The sequence below is a fragment of the Coregonus lavaretus genome (assembly GCF_964263955.1).
Source record: "Coregonus lavaretus genome assembly, chromosome: 14".
Classification (NCBI taxonomy): Eukaryota; Metazoa; Chordata; class Actinopteri; order Salmoniformes; family Salmonidae; genus Coregonus; species Coregonus lavaretus.
In genome coordinates, this window is record NC_140001.1 from 1,344,329 (window position 1) to 1,367,871 (window position 23,543).

The 23,543-nt window shown below is 46.3% G+C and overlaps 1 protein-coding gene across 1 annotated transcript in view; it reads right to left on the reverse strand.

Moving 5' to 3' along the window:
* Window positions 1–23,543, reverse strand: part of LOC311141338 (transducin-like enhancer protein 4) — a gene marked incomplete at both ends in the record, with an annotated part of 114,914 nt that overhangs the window by 50,708 nt on the left and 40,663 nt on the right. The window contains one exon of the mRNA XM_084176633.1: window positions 20,709–20,783. Within this exon, the coding sequence (XP_084032759.1) occupies window positions 20,709–20,783 (75 nt within the window). The remainder of the gene's footprint in view (window positions 1–20,708; window positions 20,784–23,543) is intronic.

The following is a 23,543-nucleotide window of genomic DNA, read 5'->3' on the forward strand; positions in this document are numbered from 1 at the left end:
CAAACACTCTTAGATAACTTTCTGGATACCACATTCACTCACAGTAAAGAAGGCATCAATCTAGCAGTACGAAACATCAACTATATATTCAGGCAAACGGCAAAAGAAGCACAATTGAAATTGATAAAAAACAAAACTAAAAAAATCACAGATGACAACTGGTTTGATGCAGATTGTAAAATTATAAGGAAAAAACTTAGAACACTATCCAACCAAAAGCACAGAGACTCAAATAATGGTGAATTACGCCTTCATTACTGTGAGACTTTAAAACTCTATAAACGTACACTCAGAACCAAAAAAGCACAGTACAACAGCAAGCAGCTGACACTAATTGAGGAGTCCATAAACACAAACAACTTTTGGCAAAATTGGAAAAAACTAAAAAAATCTAAACAAGAGGAATTAGCAATACAAAATGGTGACATATGGACAACCCATTTCAAAACACTCTACAACACCGTTCAAATTGACACAAACGCAGAACAACGCCAAATCCATGAGAAGTTGAATGGATTAGAAAAAGCTATAAAGGACAATCAAAACCCATTGGACTCCCCAATTACTGACCAGGAGCTCTATAAGAAACTTCAGGCTCTCAAATTTAAAAAAGCCTGCGGACCTGATGGCATCCTAAATGAAATGCTCAAACTCATTAGTGCAAAATTTCAATTGGCTATATTAAAATTGTTTAATTTGATCCTGAGTGTAGGTTATTTCCCTGACATCTGGAATCAAGGACTCATAACCCCAATCTTTAAGAATGGAGACAAATTTGACCCTAACAATTACAGAGGCATTTGTGTGAACAGTAACCTGGGGAAGGTTTTCTGTAGTATCATCAATGTAAGAGTTCTAAACTTCCTTAATAAGCACAATGTCTTGAGTAAAAGCCAAATTGGATTTATACCAAAACATCGCACAACTGATCATATTTACACCTTACACACCCTGATAGATAAACATGTCCACCAAAATAATACCAAAATATACACTTGCTTTATCGACTTCCAAAAAGCATTTGATTCTATTTGGCATACAGGACTGTTCTACAAAGTTATTGAAAGTGGTGTAGGGGGTAAAACATATGACATAATTAAATCAATGTATACTGGCAATACGTGCAGCATTAAAATTGGTAAGAAAAGGACAGAATTCTTTAACCAGGGGCGGGGCCTTCGTCAGGGTTGCAATCTGAGCCCTGCACTCTTCAATATTTACATTAACGAATTGGCCACTATTCTAGAAAAATCCTCAGCCCCTGGTGTTAGTCTCCACAATTCAGAAGTTAAATGCCTACTCTTCGCAGATGACCTATGCCTGCTGTCACCCACAGCACCTGGCCTACAGCAGAGCCTGGACCTGCTAGAGCAGTACTGCCAGACCTGGGCCCTGGCAGTAAACCCCAAAAAGACCAAAATAATGATTTTCCAGAGAAGATCCAGATCTCAGGGAATTAGACCAAAGTTCTCAATTGGTACAAAATATATAGAGTACTGTACACACTACAATTACTTAGGTTTAAAAATAAGCTCAACTGGACACCTTAATGAGGCAGTGAATGAACTGAGAGAGAAAGCACGCAGGGCATTCTACGCCATTAAAAAGCAAATTCAAATTGAAATACCTATTAAAATTTGGCTAAAACTAATTGAATATGTCATTGAACCAATTGCACTTTATGGCAGCGAGGTGTGGGGTCCACTTGCAAAACAAGATTTCATCAAATGGGACAAACACCCCATTGAAACCCTACATGCAGAGTTCTGTAAGATTCTCCTACGTGTCCAGAGGAAAACTACAAACAATGCATGCAGGGCAGAATTAGGCCAATATCCACTAATAATAAAAACTCAAAAAAGAGCAATTAAGTTTTGGAAACATCTAAAATACAGTGACCCCCTCTCATATCATTACCAAGCCCTGCAATGCCAAGAGCTGAGCAAAGAAAAGAGTCCCCTCATCCAGCTGGTCCTGGGGCTGAGTTCACAAACCTGTTCTACTAACACACTGAAGCCTCAGGACCAGAACATCCAATCAATCAGAATAAACCAAATTACAACACAGTCAAAACAAAACTACATTGCTTATTGGGAAACACAAGCACAAACACAAAGCAAAATGCAGTGCTATCTGGCCCTAAATCGACAGTACACTATGGCTAAATATTTGACCATGGTTACTGATCAAAACCTTAGAAAAACCTTGACAAAGTACAGGCTCAGTGAGCACAGCCTTGCCATTGAGAAGGGTAGACACAGGAAAACCTGGCTCCCTGTAGAGGAAAGGCTGTGCAACCACTGCACAACAGCAGAACCTGAGACGGAGCTGCATTTCCTGACAAAATGTCAAAAATATAAAACAATTAGAGAGTGTCATTTCCCCAAATTTGAAATCCTTATTCAAGGTTTTAAAGACCTCTCTGATGAGGATAGGCTACCCATCCTGTTGGGGGAGGACGCAGAGAGCTGTGGGTTGGCAGCGCACTACATTGCTGCCTGCCATAAGTTGAGGGACAGTGTCTGACAGACCAATAAACCTGCACATGTCCTCAACTGTATGATTATTGTTATTGTTGAATGTATGGTTATATTGACCGTTGGTTATTGTTGTTACTGTTGTCCCGTTGACAATTTTTGATTCTCATTTTTATTTATTTTTTATATTGTAAATATCCAAAGTAAGCTTTGGCAATATGTACATTGTTACGTCATGCCAATAAAGCGAATTGAATTGAATTGAATTGACACTAAGAGAGAGAGAGAGACACTAAGAGAGAGACACTAAGAGAGAGAGACACTGAGAGAGACACTAAGAGAGAGAGAGACACTAAGAAAGAGAGACACTAAGAGAGAGAGAGACACTAAGAGAGAGAGAGACACTAAGAGAGAGAGACACTAAGAGAGAGAGACACTAAGAGAGAGAGAGACACTAAGAGAGAGAGAGACACTAAGAGAGAGAGACACTAAGAGAGAGAGACACTAAGAGAGAGAGAGACACTAAGAGAGAGAGAGATACTAAGAGAGAGAGAGAGACACTAAGAGAGAGAGAGACACTAAGAGAGAGAGAGACACTAAGAGAGAGAGACACTAAGAGAGAGAGACAGACTAAGAGAGAGAGACACTAAGAGAGAGAGAGACACTAAGAGAGAGAGAGACACTAAGAGAGAGAGACACTAAGAGAGAGACACTAAGAGAGAGAGACACTAAGAGAGAGAGACACTAAGAGAGAGAGACACTAAGAGAGAGAGAGACACTAAGAGAGAGAGAGACACTAAGAGAGAGAGAGAGACACTAAGAGAGAGAGAGACACTAAGAGAGAGAGAGACACTAAGAGAGAGAGACACTAAGAGAGAGAGAGACACTAAGAGAGAGAGAGACACTAAGAGAGAGAGAGACACTAAGAGAGAGAGACACTAAGAGAGAGACACTAAGAGAGAGAGACACTAAGAGAGAGAGACACTAAGAGAGAGAGACACTAAGAGAGAGAGAGACACTAAGAGAGAGAGACACTAAGAGAGAGAGACACTAAGAGAGAGAGAGACACTAAGAGAGAGAGACACTAAGAGAAAGAGACACTAAGAGAGAGAGAGAGACACTAAGAGAGAGAGAGACACTAAGAGAGAGAGAGACACTAAGAGAGAGAGACACTAAGAGAGAGAGAGACACTAAGAGAGAGAGAGACACTAAGAGAGAGAGAGACACTAAGAGAGAGAGACACTAAGAGAGAGACACTAAGAGAGAGAGACACTAAGAGAGAGAGACACTAAGAGAGAGAGACACTAAGAGAGAGAGAGACACTAAGAGAGAGAGACACTAAGAGAGAGAGACACTAAGAGAGAGAGAGACACTAAGAGAGAGAGACACTAAGAGAAAGAGACACTAAGAGAGAGAGAGACACTAAGAGAGAGAGAGGCACCAAGAGAGAGAGAGACACTAAGAGAGAGAGAGACACTAAGAGAGAGAGAGACACTAAGAGAGAGAGAGACACTAAGAGAGAGAGAGAGACACTAAGAGAGAGAGAGACACTAAGAGAGAGAGAGACACTAAGAGAGAGAGAGATACTAAGAGAGAGAGAGAGACACTAAGAGAGAGAGAGACACTAAGAGAGAGAGAGACACTAAGAGAGAGAGAGACACTAACAGAGAGAGAGACACTACGAGAGAGAGACACTACGAGAGAGAGACACTAAGAGAGAGAGACACTAAGAGAGAGAGAGACACTAAGAGAGAGAGACACTAAGAGAGAGAGACACTAAGAGAGAGAGAGACACTAAGAGAGAGAGAGACACTAAGACAGAGAGAGACACTAAGACAGAGAGAGACACTAAGAGAGAGAGATACTAAGAGAGAGAGAGACACCAAGAGAGAGAGAGACACTAAGAGAGAGAGACACTAAGAGAGAGAGAGACACTAAGAGAGAGAGAGACACTGAGAGAGAGAGACACTGAGAGAGAGAGACACTAAGAGAGAGAGAGACACTGAGAGAGAGAGACACTAAGAGAGAGAGAGACACTAAGAGAGAGAGAGACACTAAGAGAGAGAGAGACACTAAGAGAGAGAGAGACACTAAGAGAGAGAGAGACACAGAGAGAGAGAGACACTAAGAGAGAGAGAGACACTAAGAGAGAGAGAGACACTAAGAGAGAGAGAGAGACACTAAGAGAGAGAGAGAGACACTAAGAGAGAGAGAGAGACACTAAGAGAGAGAGCGACACTAAGAGAGAGAAAGACACTAAGAAAGAGAGACACACACTAAGAGAGAGAGAGACACTAAGAGAGAGAGAGACACTAAGAGAGAGAGAGAGAGAGGTGTAATAGAGAGAGGGGTAATAGAGAGAGAGGGGTAATAGAGAGAGGGGTAATAGAGAGAGAGGGGTAATAGAGAGAGGGGTAATAGAGAGAGAGGGGCAATAGAGAGGGGTAATAGAGAGAGGGGTAATAGAGAGAGGGGTAATAGAGAGAGAGGGGTAATAGAGAGAGACACTAAGAGAGAGAGAGAGACACTAAGAGAGAGAGACACTAAGAGAGAGAGAGACACTAAGAGAGATACTAAGAGAGAGAGAGACACTAAGAGAGAGAGAGACACTAAGAGAGAGAGAGACACTAAGAGAGAGAGAGACACTAAGAGAGAGAGACACTAAGAGAGAGAGACACTAAGAGAGAGAGAGACACTAAGAGAGAGAGAGACACTAAGAGAGAGAGAGAGACACTAAGAGAGAGAGACACTAAGAGAGAGAGAGACACTAAGAGAGAGAGACACTAAGAGAAAGAGACACACTAAGAGAGAGAGAGGCACTAAGAGAGAGAGAGACACTAAGAGAGAGAGAGACACTAAGAGAGAGAGAGAGACACTAAGAGAGAGACACTAAGAGAGAGACACTAAGAGAGAGAGACACTAAGAGAGAGAGACACTAAGAGAGAGAGAGACACTAAGAAAGAGAGACACTAAGAGAGAGAGAGACACTAAGAGAGAGAGACACTAAGAGAGAGAGACACTAAGAGAGAGAGAGACACTAAGAGAGAGAGAGACACTAAGAGAGAGAGACACTAAGAGAGAGAGACACTAAGAGAGAGAGAGACACTAAGAGAGAGAGACACTAAGAGAGAGAGAGACACTAAGAGAGAGAGAGATACTAAGAGAGAGAGAGAGACACTAAGAGAGAGAGAGACACTAAGAGAGAGAGACACTAAGAGAGAGAGAGACACTAAGAGAGAGAGAGATACTAAGAGAGAGAGAGAGACACTAAGAGAGAGAGAGATACTAAGAGAGAGAGAGAGACACTAAGAGAGAGAGAGACACTAAGAGAGAGAGAGAGACACTAAGAGAGAGAGACACTAAGAGAGAGAGAGACACTAAGAGAGAGAGAGACACTAAGAGAGAGAGAGACACTAAGAGAGAGAGACACTAAGAGAGAGAGAGACACTAAGAGAGAGAGAGACACTAAGAGAGAGAGACACTAAGAGAGAGAGACACTAAGAGAGAGAGAGACACTAAGAGAGAGAGACACTAAGAGAGAGAGAGACACTAAGAGAGAGAGAGGCACCAAGAGAGAGAGAGACACTAAGAGAGAGAGAGACACTAAGAGAGAGAGAGACACTAAGAGAGAGAGAGACACTAAGAGAGAGAGAGAGACACTAAGAGAGAGAGAGAGACACTAAGAGAGAGAGAGACACTAAGAGAGAGAGAGACACTAAGAGAGAGAGAGATACTAAGAGAGAGAGAGAGACACTAAGAGAGAGAGAGACACTAAGAGAGAGAGAGACACTAAGAGAGAGAGAGACACTAACAGAGAGAGAGACACTACGAGAGAGAGACACTACGAGAGAGAGACACTAAGAGAGAGAGACACTAAGAGAGAGAGAGACACTAAGAGAGAGAGACACTAAGAGAGAGAGACACTAAGAGAGAGAGAGACACGAAGAGAGAGAGAGACACTAAGACAGAGAGAGACACTAAGAGAGAGAGATACTAAGAGAGAGAGAGACACCAAGAGAGAGAGAGACACTAAGAGAGAGAGACACTAAGAGAGAGAGAGACACTAAGAGAGAGAGAGACACTGAGAGAGAGAGACACTGAGAGAGAGAGACACTAAGAGAGAGAGAGACACTGAGAGAGAGAGACACTAAGAGAGAGAGAGACACTAAGAGAGAGAGAGACACTAAGAGAGAGAGAGACACTAAGAGAGAGAGAGACACTAAGAGAGAGAGAGACACAGAGAGAGAGAGACACTAAGAGAGAGAGAGACACTAAGAGAGAGAGAGACACTAAGAGAGAGAGAGAGACACTAAGAGAGAGAGAGAGACACTAAGAGAGAGAGAGAGACACTAAGAGAGAGAGCGACACTAAGAGAGAGAAAGACACTAAGAGAGAGAGACACACACTAAGAGAGAGAGAGACACTAAGAGAGAGAGAGACACTAAGAGAGAGAGAGAGAGGTGTAATAGAGAGAGGGGTAATAGAGAGAGAGGGGTAATAGAGAGAGAGGGGTAATAGAGAGAGAGGGGTAATAGAGAGAGGGGTAATAGAGAGAGAGGGGCAATAGAGAGGGGTAATAGAGAGAGGGGTAATAGAGAGAGGGGTAATAGAGAGAGAGGGGTAATAGAGAGAGAGGGGTAATAGAGAGAGAGGGGTAATAGAGAGGGGGGGGGTAATAGAGAGAGAGAGGGGTAACAGAGAGAGAGGGGTAATAGAGAGAGGGGTAATAGAGAGAGGGGTAATAGAGAGAGGGGTAATAGAGAGAGGGGTAATAGAGAGAGAGGGGTAATAGAGAGAGAGGGGTAATAGAGAGAGAGGGGTAATAGAGAGAGGTGTAATAGAGAGAGGGGGGTAATAGAGAGAGGGGTAATAGAGAGAGGGGTAATAGAGAGAGGGGTAATAGAGAGAGAGGGGTAATAGAGAGAGAGAGAGGGGTAATAGAGAGAGAGAGAGGGGTAATAGAGAGAGAGAGAGGTAATAGAGAGAGGGGTAATAGAGAGAGGGGTAATAGAGAGAGGGGTAATAGAGAGAGGGATAATAGAGAGAGGGGTAATAGAGAGAGAGGGGTAATAGAGAGAGAGGGGTAATAGAGAGAGAGGGGTAAAAGAGAGAGGGGTAATAGAGAGAGGGGTAATAGAGAGAGAGGGGGGTAATAGAGAGAGGGGTAATAGAGAGAGAGGGGGGTAATAGAGAGAGGGGGGTAATAGAGAGAGAGAGGTAATAGAGAGAGAGGGGTAATAGAGAGAGAGGGGTAATAGAGAGAGAGGGGTAATAGAGAGAGAGGGGGGTAATAGAGAGAGAGGGGTAATAGAGAGAGAGGGGTAATAGAGAGAGAGGGGTAATAGAGAGAGGGGTAATAGAGAGAGGGGTAATAGAGAGAGGGGTAATAGAGAGAGGGGTAATAGAGAGAGAGGGGGGTAATAGAGAGGGGGGGTAATAGAGAGAGAGGGGTAATAGAGAGAGGGGGGTAATAGAGAGAGAGGGGGGTAATAGAGAGAGGGGGGTAATAGAGAGAGAGGGGTAATAGAGAGAGAGGGGTAATAGAGAGAGAGGGGTAATAGAGAGAGAGGGGTAATAGAGAGAGAGGGGATAGAGAGAGAGGGGTAATAGAGAGAGGGTTATAGAGAGAGGGGTAATGAGAGGGGTAATAGAGAGAGGGGTAATAGAAAGGAGGGGTAATAGAGAGAGGGGTATAAAGAGAGAGGGGTTATAGTGAGAGGGGTAATAGAGAGAGGGGGTAATAGAGAGAGAGGGGGGTAATAGAGTGAGGTGTAATAGAGAGGGGTAATTGAGAGAGGGGTATTTGAGAGAGAGGGGTATTAGAGAGAGAGAGGGGTAATAGAGAGAGAGAGAGGTAATAGAGAGAGGGGTAATAGAGAGAGGGTAATAGAGAGAGGGGGGTAATAGAGAGAGGGGGGTAATAGAGAGAGAGGGGTAATAGAGAGAGAGGGGTAATAGAAGGGGTAATAGAGAGAGAGGGGTAATAGAGAGAGAGGGGTAATAGAGAGAGAGGGGGGTAATAGAGAGGGGGGTAATAGAGAGAGGGGGTAATAGAGAGAGGGGTAATAGAGAGAGAGGGGTAATAGAGAGAGAGGGGTAATAGAGAGAGGGGTAATAGAGAGAGAGGGGTAATAGAGAGAGAGGGGTAATAGAGAGAGGGGTAATAGAGAGAGAGGGGTAATAGAGAGAGAGGTGTAATAGAGAGAGAGGGGTAATAGAGAGAGAGGGGTAATAGAGAGAGAGGGGTAATAGAGAGAGAGAGGGGTAATAGAGAGAGAGGGGTAATAGAGAGAGAGGGGTAATAGAGAGAGAGGGGTAATAGAGAGAGAGGGGTAATAGAGAGAGAGGGGTAATAGAGAAAGGGGGGTAATAGAGAGAGGGGGGTAATAGAGAGAGGGGTAATAGAGAGAGGGGTAATAGAGAGAGAGGGGTAATAGAGAGAGAGGAGTAATAGAGAGAGAGGGGTAATAGAGAGAGAGGGGTAATAGAGAGAGGGGTAATAGAGAGAGAGGGGTAATAGAGAGATGGGTAATAGAGAGAGAGGGGTAATAGAGAGAGAGGGGTAATAGAGAGAGGGGTAATAGAGAGAGAGGGGGTAATAGAGAGAGGGGTAATAGAGAGAGAGGGGTAATAGAGAAAGGGGGGTAATAGAGAGAGGGGTAATAGAGAGAGGGGGTAATAGAGAGAGAGGGGTAATAGAGAGAGAGGGGTAATAGAGAGAGAGGGGTAATAGAGAGAGAGAGAGGGGTAATAGAGAGAGAGAGAGGGTAATAGAGAGAGAGAGAGGGGTAATAGAGAGAGAGGGGTAATAGAGAGAGAGGGGTAATAGAGAGAGAGGGGTAATAGAGAGAGAGAGAGGGTAATAGAGAGAGAGAGAGGGGTAATAGAGAGAGAGGGGTAATAGAGAGAGAGGGGTAATAGAGAGAGGGGTAATAGAGAGAGAGGGGTAATAGAGAAGAGGGGGTAATAGAGAGAGGGGGGTAATAGAGAGATGGGTAATAGAGAGATGGGTAATAGAGAGAGAGGGGTAATAGAGAGAGAGGGGTAATAGAGAGAGAGGGGTAATAGAGAGAGAGGGGTAATAGAGAGAGGGGGTAATAGAGAGAGGGGTAATAGAGAGAGGGGTAATAGAGAGAGGGGTAATAGAGAGAGAGGGGTAATAGAGAGAGGGGTAATAGAGAGAGGGGTAATAGAGAGAGAGGGGTAATAGAGAGAGAGGGGTAATAGAGAGAGAGAGGTAATAGAGAGAGAGAGAGGGTAATAGAGAGAGAGGGGTAATAGAGAGAGAGGGGTAATAGAGAGAGGGGTAATAGAGAGAGAGGGGTAATAGAGAAAGGGGGGTAATAGAGAGAGGGGGGTAATAGAGAGAGGGGTAATAGAGAGAGAGGGGTAATAGAGAGAGAGGGGTAATAGAGAGAGAGGGGTAATATAGAGAGAGGGGTAATAGAGAGAGAGGGGTAATAGAGAGAGAGGGGTAATAGAGAGAGGGGTAATAGAGAGAGTGGGTAATAGAGAGATGGGTAATAGAGAGATGGGTAATAGAGAGAGAGGGGTAATAGAGAGAGAGGGGTAATAGAGAGAGAGGGGTAATAGAGAGAGAGGGGTAATAGAGAGAGGGGTAATAGAGAGAGAGGGTAATAGAGAGAGGGGTAATAGAGAGAGAGGGGGGTAATAGAGAGAGGGGTAATAGAGAGAGGGGTAATAGAGAGAGGGGTAATAGAGAGAGGGGGGGTAATAGAGAGAGGGGTAATAGAGAGAGGGGTAATAGAGAGGGGTAATAGAGAGAGAGGGGTAATAGAGAGAGAGAGAGGGGTAATAGAGAGAGAGAGATGGGTAATAGAGAGAGAGGGGTAATAGAGAGAGAGGGGTAATAGAGAGAGAGAGAGGGGTAATAGAGAGAGAGGGGTAATAGAGAGAGAGGGGTAATAGAGAAAGGGGGGTAATAGAGAGAGGGGGGTAATAGAGAGAGAGGGGTAATAGAGAGAGAGGGGTAATAGAGAGAGGGGTAATAGAGAGAGAGGGGTAATAGAGAAAGGGGGGTAATAGAGAGAGGGGGGTAATAGAGAGAGGGGTAATAGAGAGAGGGGGGTAATAGAGAGAGAGGGGTAATAGAGAGAGAGGGGTAATAGAGAGAGAGGGGTAATAGAGAGAGAGGGTAATAGAGAGAGAGGGGTAATAGAGAGAGAGGGGTAATAGAGAGAGGGGTAATAGAGAGAGAGGGGTAATAGAGAGATGGGTAATAGAGAGATGGGTAATAGAGAGATGGGTAATAGAGAGAGAGGGTAATAGAGAGAGAGGGGTAATAGAGAGAGAGGGGTAATAGAGAGAGGGGTAATAGAGAGAGAGGGGGGTTATAGAGAGAGGGGTAATAGAGAGAGGGGGGGTAATAGAGAGAGGGGTAATAGAGAGAAGGGTAATAGAGAGAGGGGTAATAGAGAGAGAGGGGGGTAATAGAGAGAGGGGTAATAGAGAGAGGGGTAATAGAGAGAGGGGTAATAGAGAGGGGTAATAGAGAGAGAGGGGTAATAGAGAGAGAGAGAGGGGTAATAGAGAGAGAGAGGGGTAATAGAGAGAGAGGGGTAATAGAGAGAGAGAGAGGGGTAATAGAGAGAGAGGGGTAATAGAGAGGGGGTAATAGAGAGAGAGGGGTAATAGAGAAAGGGGGTAATAGAGAGAGGGGGGTAATAGAGAGAGAGGGTAATAGAGAGAGAGGGGTAATAGAGAGAGAGGGGTAATAGAGAGAGGGGGGTAATAGAGAGAGAGGGGTAATAGAGAGAGAGGGGTAATAGAGAAGGGGGGTAATAGAGAGAGGGGGGTAATAGAGAGAGAGGGGTAATAGAGAGAGAGGGGTAATAGAGAAAGGGGGGTAATAGAGAGAGGGGGGTAATAGAGAGGGGTAATAGAGAGAGAGGGGTAATAGAGAGGTGGTAATAGAGAGAGTGGGGTAATAGAGAGAGAGGGGTAATAGAGAGAGAGGGGTAATAGAGAGAGGGGTAATAGAGAGAGGGGGGTAATAGAGAGAGGGGTAATAGAGAGAGGGGTAATAGAGAGAGGGGTAATAGAGAGAGGGGTAATAGAGAGAGAGGGGGGTAATAGAGAGAGGGTAATAGAGAGAGGGGTAATAGAGAGAGAGGGGTAATAGAGAGAGGGGGTAATAGAGAGAGAGAGAGGGGTAATAGAGAGAGAGGGGTAATAGAGAGAGAGGGGTAATAGAGAGAGGGGTAATAGAGAGAGAGGGGTAATAGAGAAAGGGGGGTAATAGAGAGAGGGGGGTAATAGAGAGAGGGGTAATAGAGAGAGGGGGGTAATAGAGAGAGAGGGGTAATAGAGAGAGAGGGGTAATAGAGAGAGAGGGGTAATAGAGAGAGAGGGGTAATAGAGAAAGGGGGGTAATAGAGAAAGGGGGGTAATAGAGAGAGGGGGGTAATAGAGAGAGGGGTAATAGAGAGAGAGGGGTAATAGAGAGAGGGGGTAATAGAGAGAGAGGGGTAATAGAGAGAGAGGGGTAATAGAGAGAGAGGGGTAATAGAGAGAGAGGGGTAATAGAGAAAGGGGGGTAATAGAGAGAGGGGGGTAATAGAGAGGGGTAATAGAGAGAGAGGGGTAATAGAGAGAGAGGGGTAATAGAGAGAGGGGTAATAGAGAGAGAGGGGTAATAGAGAGAGAGGGGTAATAGAGAGATGGGTAATAGAGAGATGGGTAATAGAGAGAGAGGGGTAATAGAGAGAGAGGGGTAATAGAGAGAGAGGGGTAATAGAGAGAGGGGTAATAGAGAGAGAGGGGGGTAATAGAGAGAGGGGTAATAGAGAGAGGGGTAATAGAGAGAGGGGTAATAGAGAGAGAGGGGGTAATAGAGAGAGGGGTAATAGAGAGAGGGGTAATAGAGAGAGGGGTAATAGAGAGAGAGGGGTAATAGAGAGAGAGAGAGGGGTAATAGAGAGAGGGGTAATAGAGAGAGAGAGGTAATAGAGAGAGGGGTAATAGAGAGAGGGGTAATAGAGAGAGAGGGGGGTAATAGAGAGAGAGGGGTAATAGAGAGAGAGGGGTAATAGAGAGAGGGGGTAATAGAGAGAGAGGGGTAATAGAGAGAGGGGGTAATAGAGAGAGAGGGGTAATAGAGAGAGAGGGGTAATAGAGAGAGAGGGGTAATAGAGAGAGAGGGGTAATAGAGAAAGGGGGGTAATAGAGAGAGGGGGGTAATAGAGAGGGGTAATAGAGAGAGAGGGGTAATAGAGAGAGAGGGGTAATAGAGAGAGGGGTAATAGAGAGAGAGGGGTAATAGAGAGAGAGGGGTAATAGAGAGATGGGTAATAGAGAGATGGGTAATAGAGAGAGAGGGGTAATAGAGAGAGAGGGGTAATAGAGAGAGAGGGGTAATAGAGAGAGGGGTAATAGAGAGAGAGGGGGGTAATAGAGAGAGGGGTAATAGAGAGAGGGGTAATAGAGAGAGGGGTAATAGAGAGAGGGGTAATAGAGAGAGAGGGGGGTAATAGAGAGAGGGGTAATAGAGAGAGGGGTAATAGAGAGAGGGGTAATAGAGAGAGAGGGGTAATAGAGAGAGAGGGGTAATAGAGAGAGAGAGAGGGGTAATAGAGAGAGAGAGGTAATAGAGAGAGGGGTAATAGAGAGAGGGGTAATAGAGAGAGAGGGGGGTAATAGAGAGAGAGGGGTAATAGAGAGAGAGGGGTAATAGAGAGAGAGGGGTAATAGAGAGAGAGGGGTAATAGAGAGAGAGGGGTAATAGAGAGAGAGGGGTAATAGAGAGAGAGGGGGGTAATAGAGAGAGAGGGGTAATAGAGAGAGGGGTAATAGAGAGAGAGGGGTAATAGAGAGAGAGGGGTAATAGAGAGAGAGAGGGGTAATAGAGAGAGAGGGGTAATAGAGAGAGAGGGTAATAGAGAAAGGGGGGTAATAGAGAGAGGGGGGTAATAGAGAGGGGTAATAGAGAGAGAGGGGTAATAGAGAGAGAGGGGTAATAGAGAGAGGGGTAATAGAGAGAGAGGGGTAATAGAGAGAGGGGTAATAAAGAGAGAGGGGTAATAGAGAGATGGGTAATAGAGAGATGGGTAATAGAGAGATGGGTAATAGAGAGAGAGGGGTAATAGAGAGAGAGGGGTAATAGAGAGAGAGGGGTAATAGAGAGAGAGGGGTAATAGAGAGAGAGGGGGGTAATAGAGAAAGGGGTAATAGAGAGAGGGGTAATAGAGAGAGGGGTAATAGAGAGAGGGGTAATAGAGAGAGAGGGGGGTAATAGAGAGAGGGGTAATAGAGAGAGGGGTAATAGAGAGAGAGGGGTAATAGAGAGAGAGGGGTAATAGAGAGAGAGAGAGGGGTAATAGAGAGAGAGAGGTAATAGAGAGAGGGGTAATAGAGAGAGGGGTAATAGAGAGAGAGGGGGGTAATAGAGAGAGAGGGGTAATAGAGAGAGAGGGGTAATAGAGAGAGAGGGGTAATAGAGAGAGAGGGGTAATAGAGAGAGAGGGGTAATAGAGAGAGAGGGGGGTAATAGAGAGAGAGGGGGGTAATAGAGAGAGAGGGGTAATAGAGAGAGGGGTAATAGAGAGAGAGGGGTAATAGAGAGAGAGGGGTAATAGAGAGAGAGAGGGGTAATAGAGAGAGAGGGGTAATAGAGAGAGAGGGGGGTAATAGAGAGGGGGATAATAGAGAGAGGGGGGTAATAGAGAGAGAGGGGTAATAGAGAGAGGGGTAATAGAGAGAGAGGGGTAATAGAGAGAGAGGGGTAATAGAGAGAGGGGTAATAGAGAGAGAGGGGTAATAGAGAGAGAGGGGTAATAGAGAGAGGGGTAATAGAGAGAGAGGGGTAATAGAGAGAGAGGTGTAATAGAGAGAGAGGGGTAATAGATAGAGGTGTAATAGAGAGAGAGGGGTAATAGAGAGAGGTAATAGAGAGAGAGAGGGGTAATAGAGAGAGAGGGGTAATAGAGAGAGAGGGGTAATAGAGAGAGAGGGGTAATAGAGAAAGGGGGGTAATAGAGAGAGGGGGGTAATAGAGAGAGAGGGGGGTAATAGAGAGGGGGGTAATAGAGAGATGGGGGTAATAGAGAGAGAGGGGTAATAGAGAGAGAGGGGTAATAGAGAGAGAGGGGTAATAGAGAGAGAGGGGTAATAGAGAGAGGTGTAATAGAGAGAGAGGGGTAATAGAGAGAGGTAATAGAGAGAGAGGGGTAATAGAGAGAGAGGGGTAATAGAGAGAGAGGGGTAATAGAGAGAGAGGGGTAATAGAGAAAGGGGGGTAATAGAGAGAGGGGGGTATTATTACCCCTCTCTCTCTATTACCCCCCTCTCTATTACCCCCTCTCTCTCTATTACTCCTCTCTCTATTACCCCTCTCTCTATTACCCCTCTCTCTATTACCCCTCTCTCTATTACCCCTCTCTCTATTACCCCTCTCTCTCTATTACCTCTCTCTCTATTACCCCTCTCTCTCTATTACCCCTCTCTCTCTATTACCCCTCTCTCTCTATTACCCCCCTCTCTCTCTATTACCCCTCTCTCTATTACCCCTCTCTCTCTATTACCCCTCTCTCTCTATTACCCCCCTCTCTCTATTACCCCTCTCTCTATTACCCCCTCTCTCTATTACCCCTCTCTCTATTACCCCTCTCTCTATTACCCCTCTCTCTATTACCCCTCTCTCTCTATTACCCCTCTCTCTATTACCCCTCTCTCTATTACCCCTCTCTCTCTATTACCCCTCTCTCTCTATTACCCCTCTCTCTCTATTACCCCCCTCTCTCTATTACCCCTCTCTCTATTACCCCTCTCTCTATTACCCCTCTCTCTATTACCCCTCTCTCTCTATTACCCCTCTCTCTATTACCCCTCTCTCTATTACCCCTCTCTCTCTATTACCCCTCTCTCTCGATTACCCCTCTCTCTCTATTACCCCTCTCTCTCTATTACCCCTCTCTCCCTATTACCCCCCTCTCTCTATTACCCCTCTCTCTATTACCCCTCTCTCTATTACCCCTCTCTCTATTACCCCTCTCTCTATTACCTCTCTCTCTATTACCCCTCTCTCTATTACCCCTCTCTCTCTATTACCCCCCTCTCTCTATTACCCCTCTCTCTATTACCCCTCTCTCTATTACCCCTCTCTCTATTACCTCTCTCTCTATTACCCCTCTCTCTATTACCCCTCTCTCTCTATTACCCCCCTCTCTCTATTACCTCTCTCTCTCTCTGTCTCTCTCAATTCAATTTCATTTTAATTTAAGGGCTTTATTGTCTTGGGAAACATATGTTAACATTGCCAAAGCAAGTGAAGTACATCATAATCAAAAGTGAAATAAACAATAAATATTAACAATAAATATTAACAGTAAACATTACACTCAGAAGTTCCAAAAGAATAAAGACATTTCAAATGTCATATTATGTATATATACAGTGTTGTAACGATGTGCAAATAGTTAAAGTACAAATGGGGAAATAAATAAACATAAATATGGGTTGTATTTACAATGGTGTTTGTTCTTCACTGTGTGACGTCACGAGAGGCTACACAGCTTTCAGCGGGATTGCTCAAGTAGTGCAAGGAGACAAGGTTCAAACAAAACAAGGATTTTATTATAGGTCTTGGGAAATTAACGAAAATATAACAAAATTCTGTTCTCTTGTGGCTCTTTAAGGGTTAACAGTTCAGGGATGTCTCTTCCACATCCAAAATCATAATTCTCACTCGCTCAGATAACTTTTCCCCAGCCTTACTGTAGTCCACGTTGCAGCTAGTGGCCAACCCAGCAAAAAGTCCTTCCAAATGTCTCTCACGTATTTCCACAGGTGCATATATCCAAAGGTGAGTATTTCCCAAAGGTAAGTATCTCCAAATCCTTATATTCCTCATGGGAGTGGACGTGCAGCACTCTTGTCCTCCAGAGAGCCCAGGTTGGAGACTGTGTTTCTTCACCCCCCACACACACCCTCTCAGTGTGTCTCTTCCCTTCCCAAACCTTCAGCTCATCAGCTCCTCATTTGTTTCAGCTGCGTGGGAAGATTGGCCATAGAGGGTTGGAGTTCCCGACCATACCAGCAGATGGAGCCATAGCTGTCTGGGTTTGCAGCCATCTCAGGGGGATGTAACGTCCCTCCAGGACACAGCCTCTCGTGACATCACACATCCCCCTCCTCGGGACCGACGTCCTCGTCGGGGTAAAGGCAGCGAAGAAGGCATCACGCCGGGAGAGGGCGTCCGCATTGCCGTGGTGCTTGCCAGACTGCTCTCTCTTCAACTCCTCCAACTCTAGGACCAGGGACTCAGCCTCCTGTTGTCTCTCCTTGAGTTTCTTACTGAACGCATCAGCCTTGGTTTTAGCAGAGTTTAGCTTCTGTTGAGCAGCTTTCAGTTCCTTCTCTCTCTCTGCCTCCGCATTCTTCATCTTGTTCTCCAACACCTTGTACTTCTCCTCTGCCTTCTTCTGGACCTCCTTACTACTGCGCAGGGTCTCCTCACACTCCTCGATGGTCCTGCGCAGCATCTCCAGCTCCTCCTGTTGCTTAGGGAAGGAGCTCTGTTGGAGTTTAGCCTGGAGGATATCTAACTCTTCTGTCTTCATGTCTAACTGTTGCTTTAACAAACGATACCTCTCAGCGGTCCCCTTCAGACCAGACAGTTCTTTGTCCAGATTCTGTAGCTCCGTCTCTGTGTCGGTCTGGGCACCTGCCATCCCTATCAGAGCCCGGGCGGGAGTGAGTAATTCGGAGGATTGCACCGGAGCCTTCCCAGGATGAGTCTTGCCTCTCCGTTTCCGAGGTACTCGGGTTATCCTCTCCTGAGACTCTCTCCAGAGTGGGTAAAAGGCTGGGCAGTCTCGTCCAATTAGGACAGGGACGGGGAGGGAATCAACCACCCCCGCCGTCGTGTGTATGGTTCCCCGTGTGCTGGTCATTGTAAGTTCAGTCATGGGGTATTCTCTGGTGTCTCCATGGACACAGGAAACTGGGAGGACTTTCCCCGGGGTCAGACACGTTGGGCCCACCAAATCCTTACGCACCAGGGTGGCCCGGCTACCAGAATCCAGTAAGGCCTCCACATCATGGTGATTCACAGTTACCGGGCAGGTGGGGGGTCGATCTGGGCCGCCATCTACGACTCCCAAGAGCGAGGCAACACGGTGTGTGGGTGCTGAGCTGGAGGACTCCGCAGTGGGCATAGGTTCATCGGCTGGTTTCCCACACTGCCAGGAGATATGTCCCATCTCCCCACACCGGTAACACTGTCGAGTTTCCCCCTCCTGGTGTACTCTTCTTGGACCCGCCTGGTTTCTGGCTCCCCCTGGAGCCGGGATAAGTCCTGACGTGGCTGGGTTCGAGACCTTGGGGTCCTTTGGACGGGTTCTTCCCATTTGTGGTGGGGCCGCACTCCTGGGGTATTTTCGGGAAGCATTCAGCATCTCCGCTGTGGCCTGGTACTTTTCCACAGCTTCCACGGTCAGATCAGCTGTGGTCAAGGCCTGTTGACTGATGAACCGTTTTGCCTCATAAGGCAGGGCGCGTAGGTAACGATCCACCACAACGGCCTCCACCACCGCCGCTGCTGTATTCCTCTGCGGATCCAGCCATTTCCTTGCGATTTGGACAAGTTCATGCATCTGCGCCCGAGGAGGTTGGTCTGGTTGGAAGGTCCAGCTGTGAAAGCGCTGGGCCATATAGTCAGTAACCTGGTCAGGGCCCAGGTCCCGGACAGCATTCAGCGATTCCCCGGTTAGAAAGGGGGCTAACAGACCAACCCACTGTTGCTTGGGCCAGGCTTCCCTAGTGGCCGTGGCCTCAAATGCGTGCAGGTATGCCTCAATGTCATCGGTAGCTCCCATCTTAGATATAAAGTCACTTGCCTTTATTGGGCGGGTATTTTGGACAACCCTCTGTCTCTGCAACTGCAATTCCTCTGCCTTCAGAAGGTTGGCTTTCTTTTGCTCCTCCAAGAGAGCCACGTTTGCTTGCATCTGGGCTTGCTGGCCAGCAACAAGAGCTTTCAATATGTCCTCCATTTCAGTCGGCGGGGAGCCTACGGCCAACTTGGAAAACTGGGTGATCAAACCTTCGGTATCCTCCTCTGACATGCACTATTAACGCTTGAGCTTGCCCGTATTCTCCACCATCTGTGACGTCACGAGAGGCTACACAGCTTTCAGCGGGATTGCTCAAGTAGTGCAAGGAGACAAGGTTCAAACAAAACAAGGATTTTATTATAGGTCTTGGGAAATTAACGAAAATATAACAAAATTCTGTTCTCTTGTGGCTCTTTAAGGGTTAACAGTTCAGGGATGTCTCTTCCACATCCAAAATCATAATTCTCACTCGCTCAGATAACTTTTCCCCAGCCTTACTGTAGTCCACGTTGCAGCTAGTGGCCAACCCAGCAAAAAGTCCTTCCAAATGTCTCTCACGTATTTCCACAGGTGCATATATCCAAAGGTGAGTATTTCCCAAAGGTAAGTATCTCCAAATCCTTATATTCCTCATGGGAGTGGACGTGCAGCACTCTTGTCCTCCAGAGAGCCCAGGTTGGAGACTGTGTTTCTTCACCCCCCACACACACCCTCTCAGTGTGTCTCTTCCCTTCCCAAACCTTCAGCTCATCAGCTCCTCATTTGTTTCAGCTGCGTGGGAAGATTGGCCATAGAGGGTTGGAGTTCCCGACCATACCAGCAGATGGAGCCATAGCTGTCTGGGTTTGCAGCCATCTCAGGGGGATGTAACGTCCCTCCAGGACACAGCCTCTCGTGACATCACAACTGGTTGCCCTTTTCTTGTGGCAACAGGTCACAAATATTGCTGCTGTGATGGCACACTGTGGTTTTTCACCCAGTAGATAAGGGAGTTTATCAAAATTGGGTTTGTTTTCAAAATCTTTTTGGGTCTGTGTAATCTGAGGGAAATATTGGTCTATAATATGGTCATACATTTGGCAGGAGGTTAGGAAGTGCAGCTCAATTTCCAACTCATTTTGTGGGCAGTGTGGACACTGCCAATGGCGGCCTTTCTCAATAGCAAGGCTATGCTCACTGAGTCTGTACATAGTCAAAGCTTTCCTTAAATTTGGGTCAGTCACAGTGGTCAGGTATTCTGCCACTGTGTACTCTCTGTTTGCTCAGTTCTTTTGTAAATTCTTTCCAATGTGTCAAGTAATTCTCTTTTTGTTTTGTCATGATTTGGTTGGGTCTAATTGTGTTGTTGTCCTGGGGCTCTGTGGGGTCTGTTTGTGTTTGTGAACAGACCCCCAGGACCAGCTTGCTTAGGGGACTCTTCTCCAGGTTCATCTCTCTGTAAGTGATGGCTTTGTTATGGAGGTTTGGGAATCGCTTCCTTTTAGGTGGTTATAGAATTTAACGGCTCTTTTCTGGATTTTGATAATTAGTGGGTATCGGCCTAATTCTGCTCTGCATGCATTATTTGGCGTTTTATGTTGTACACAGAGGATATTTTTTCCTCCAATCTCTCCCTCTCTTCCTCCCTCCCCTCTCCTCTCTCTCTCTCTCTCTCTGCCTGCCTCCCTCCCTCCCTCCCTCCCTCCCCTTAGTTCCAGTGAAGGGAAATGTTAACGCTACAGCATACAATGACATTCCAGACGATTCTGTGCTTCCAACTTTGTGGCAACAGTTTGGGGAAGGCTCTTTCCTGTTTCAGCATGACAATGCCCCCGTGCACAAAGCGAGGTCCATACAGAAATGGTTTGTCGAGATCGGTGTGGAAGAACTTGACTGGCCTGCACAGAGACTTGACCTCAACCCCATAGAACACCTTTGGGATGAATTGGATCGCCGACTGCGAGCCAGGCCTAATCGCCCAACATCAGTGCCCGACCTCACTAATGCTCTTGTGGCTGAATGGAAGCAAGTCCCCGCAGCAATGTTCCAACATCTAGTGGAAAGCCTTCCCAGAAGAGTGGAGGCTGTTATAGCGGCAAAGGGGGACAAACTTCATTTTAATGCCCATGATTTTGGAATTAGATGTTCGACAAACAGGTGTCCACATACTTTTGGTCATGTAGTGTAGTAAAACAAGGTGGGTCCCCACAAGGAAAAAGGCTATTTTAGGAGTTCGGTTTAGGGTTAGTGGTTTGGTGTTAAGGTTGCCGTTAAGGTTAGGTTTTGAATGGGAATCAATTGTTTGGTCCCTACAAGGTTAGTAAAACAAATGTGTGTGTGTGTGTGTGTGTGTGTGTGTGTGTGTGTGTGTGTGTGTGTGTGTGTGTGTGTACAGACGTACCCCGATGATGGCGTTGAGTTCAGCCATGGTGACCTGTTTAGCTCTTTCCACCGCTTGGACTACCTGCTGCTGGTGCTGATACACACACAGGGAGATAGAGACACAGGGAGATAGACACACAGGGAGATAGACACACAGGGAGATAGACACACAGGGAGATAGACACACAGGGAGATAGACACACAGGGAGATAGAGACACAGGGAGATAGACACACAGGGAGATAGACACACAGGGAGATAGACACACAGGGAGATAGACACACAGGGAGATAGACACACAGGGAGATAGACACACAGGGAGATAGACACACAGGGAGATAGATAGAGAGGGAGATAGACACACAGGGAGATAGACAGAGAGGGAGATAGAGACACACAGGGAGATAGACACACAGGGAGATAGACACACAGGGAGATAGATAGGGAGATAGACACACAGGGAGATAGAGACACAGGGAGATAGATAGAGAGGGAGATAGACACACAGGGAGATAGACACACAGGGAGATAGAGACACAGGGAGATAGACACACAGGGAGATAGACAGAGAGGGAGATAGAGACACAGGGAGATAGACACACAGGGAGATAGACACACAGGGAGATAGAGACACAGGGAGATAGAGACACAGGGAGATAGACAGAGAGGGAGATAGACAGAGAGGGAGATAGACACACAGGGAGATAGACACACAGGGAGATAGATAGGGAGATAGACACACAGGGAGATAGATAGAGAGGGAGATAGACACACAGGGAGATAGATACACAGGGTGATAGAGAGGGAGATAGAGAGGGAGATAGAGACACAGGGAGATAGAGACACAGGGAGATAGAGACACAGGGAGATAGAGACACAGGGAGATAGACACACAGGGAGATAGACACACAGGGAGATAGAGAGGGAGATAGACACACAGGGAGATAGATACACAGGGTGATAGAGAGGGAGATAGAGAGGGAGATAGAGACACAGGGAGATAGAGACACAGGGAGATAGACACACAGGGAGATAGATACACAGGGAGATAGATACACAGGGAGATAGATACACAGGGAGATAGACACCCAGGGAGATAGACACACAGGGAGATAGACACACAGGGAGATAGACACACAGGGAGATAAACACACAGGGAGATAGACACACAGGGAGATAGACACACAGGGAGATAGACAGAGAGGGAGATAGACACACAGGGAGATAGACAGAGAGGGAGATAGACACACAGGGAGATAGAGAGGGAGATAGACACACAGGGAGATAGACACACAGGGAGATAGACACACAGGGAGATAGACACACAGGGAGATAGACAGAGAGGGAGATAGATAGAGAGGGAGATAGACACACAGGGAGATAGACACACAGGGAGATAGACACACAGGGAGATAAAGAGGGAGATATACACAGAGGGAGATAGAGACACAGGGAGATAGAGAGGGAGATAGACACACAGGGAGATAGATACACAGGGTGATAGAGAGGGAGATAGAGAGGGAGATAGAGACACAGGGAGGGAGATAGAGACACAGGGAGATAGATACACAGGGAGATAGACACACAGGGAGACAGACACACAGGGAGATAGACACACAGGGAGATAGACACACAGGGAGATAGACACACAGGGAGATAGACACACAGGGAGATAGATAGAGAGGGAGATAGACACACAGGGAGATAGATAGAGAGGGAGATAGACACACAGGGAGATAGACACACAGGGAGATAGACACACAGGGAGATAGACACACAGGGAGATAGATAGAGAGGGAGATAGACACACAGGGAGATAGACACACAGGGAGATAGATAGAGAGGGAGATAGACACACAGGGAGATAGACACACAGGGAGATAGATAGAGAGGGAGATAGACACACAGGGAGATAGATAGAGAGGGAGATAGACACACAGGGAGATAGACACACAGGGAGATAGACACACAGGGAGATAGACACACAGGGAGATAGATAGAGAGGGAGATAGACACACAGGGAGATAGATAGAGAGGGAGATAGACACACAGGGAGATAGACACACAGGGAGATAGACACACAGGGAGATAGACACACAGGGAGATAGATAGAGAGGGAGATAGACACACAGGGAGATAGACACACAGGGAGATAGAGAGGGAGATAGACACACAGGGAGATAGACACACAGGGAGATAGACACACAGGGAGATAGACACACAGGGAGATAGACACACAGGGAGATAGAGACACAGGGAGATAGACACACAGGGAGATAGACACACAGGGAGATAGACACACAGGGAGATAGACAGAGAGGGAGATAGACAGAGAGGGAGATAGACACACAGGGAGATAGACACACAGGGAGATAGACACACAGGGAGATAAAGAGGGAGATATACACAGAGGGAGATAGAGACACAGGGAGATAGAGAGGGAGATAGACACAAAGGGAGAGAGACAATGTAGTATATGAATAATTTGTTTACAGTAAAGCAAATATTATGCAAATCCATGCATCCTCAGCAGTACCTCTGTCTGACTGCAGTCGTCCCTGATCTCTAGTCTAATCAGCTAATCCATCCCATAATCCAGCTAATCCATTTATAATACAGGTGTAATCTGAGGAGAGGTTTGGAGCCAGCGCTCTGCTCCATCCCGCCTTGCCTTTCCTCCCATCCTCCAGAGCAGGGTCTAAACACACACGTACCCTCACAGACAGGAAACACAACACCCTGGGAGAGACAAAGGTCCCTCTCCCTCTCTCTCTCCCTCTCAATTCAATTAAATTAAATTTGCTTTATTGGTTTGACGTAACAATGTACACATTGCCAAAGCGTATTTTGGAGAT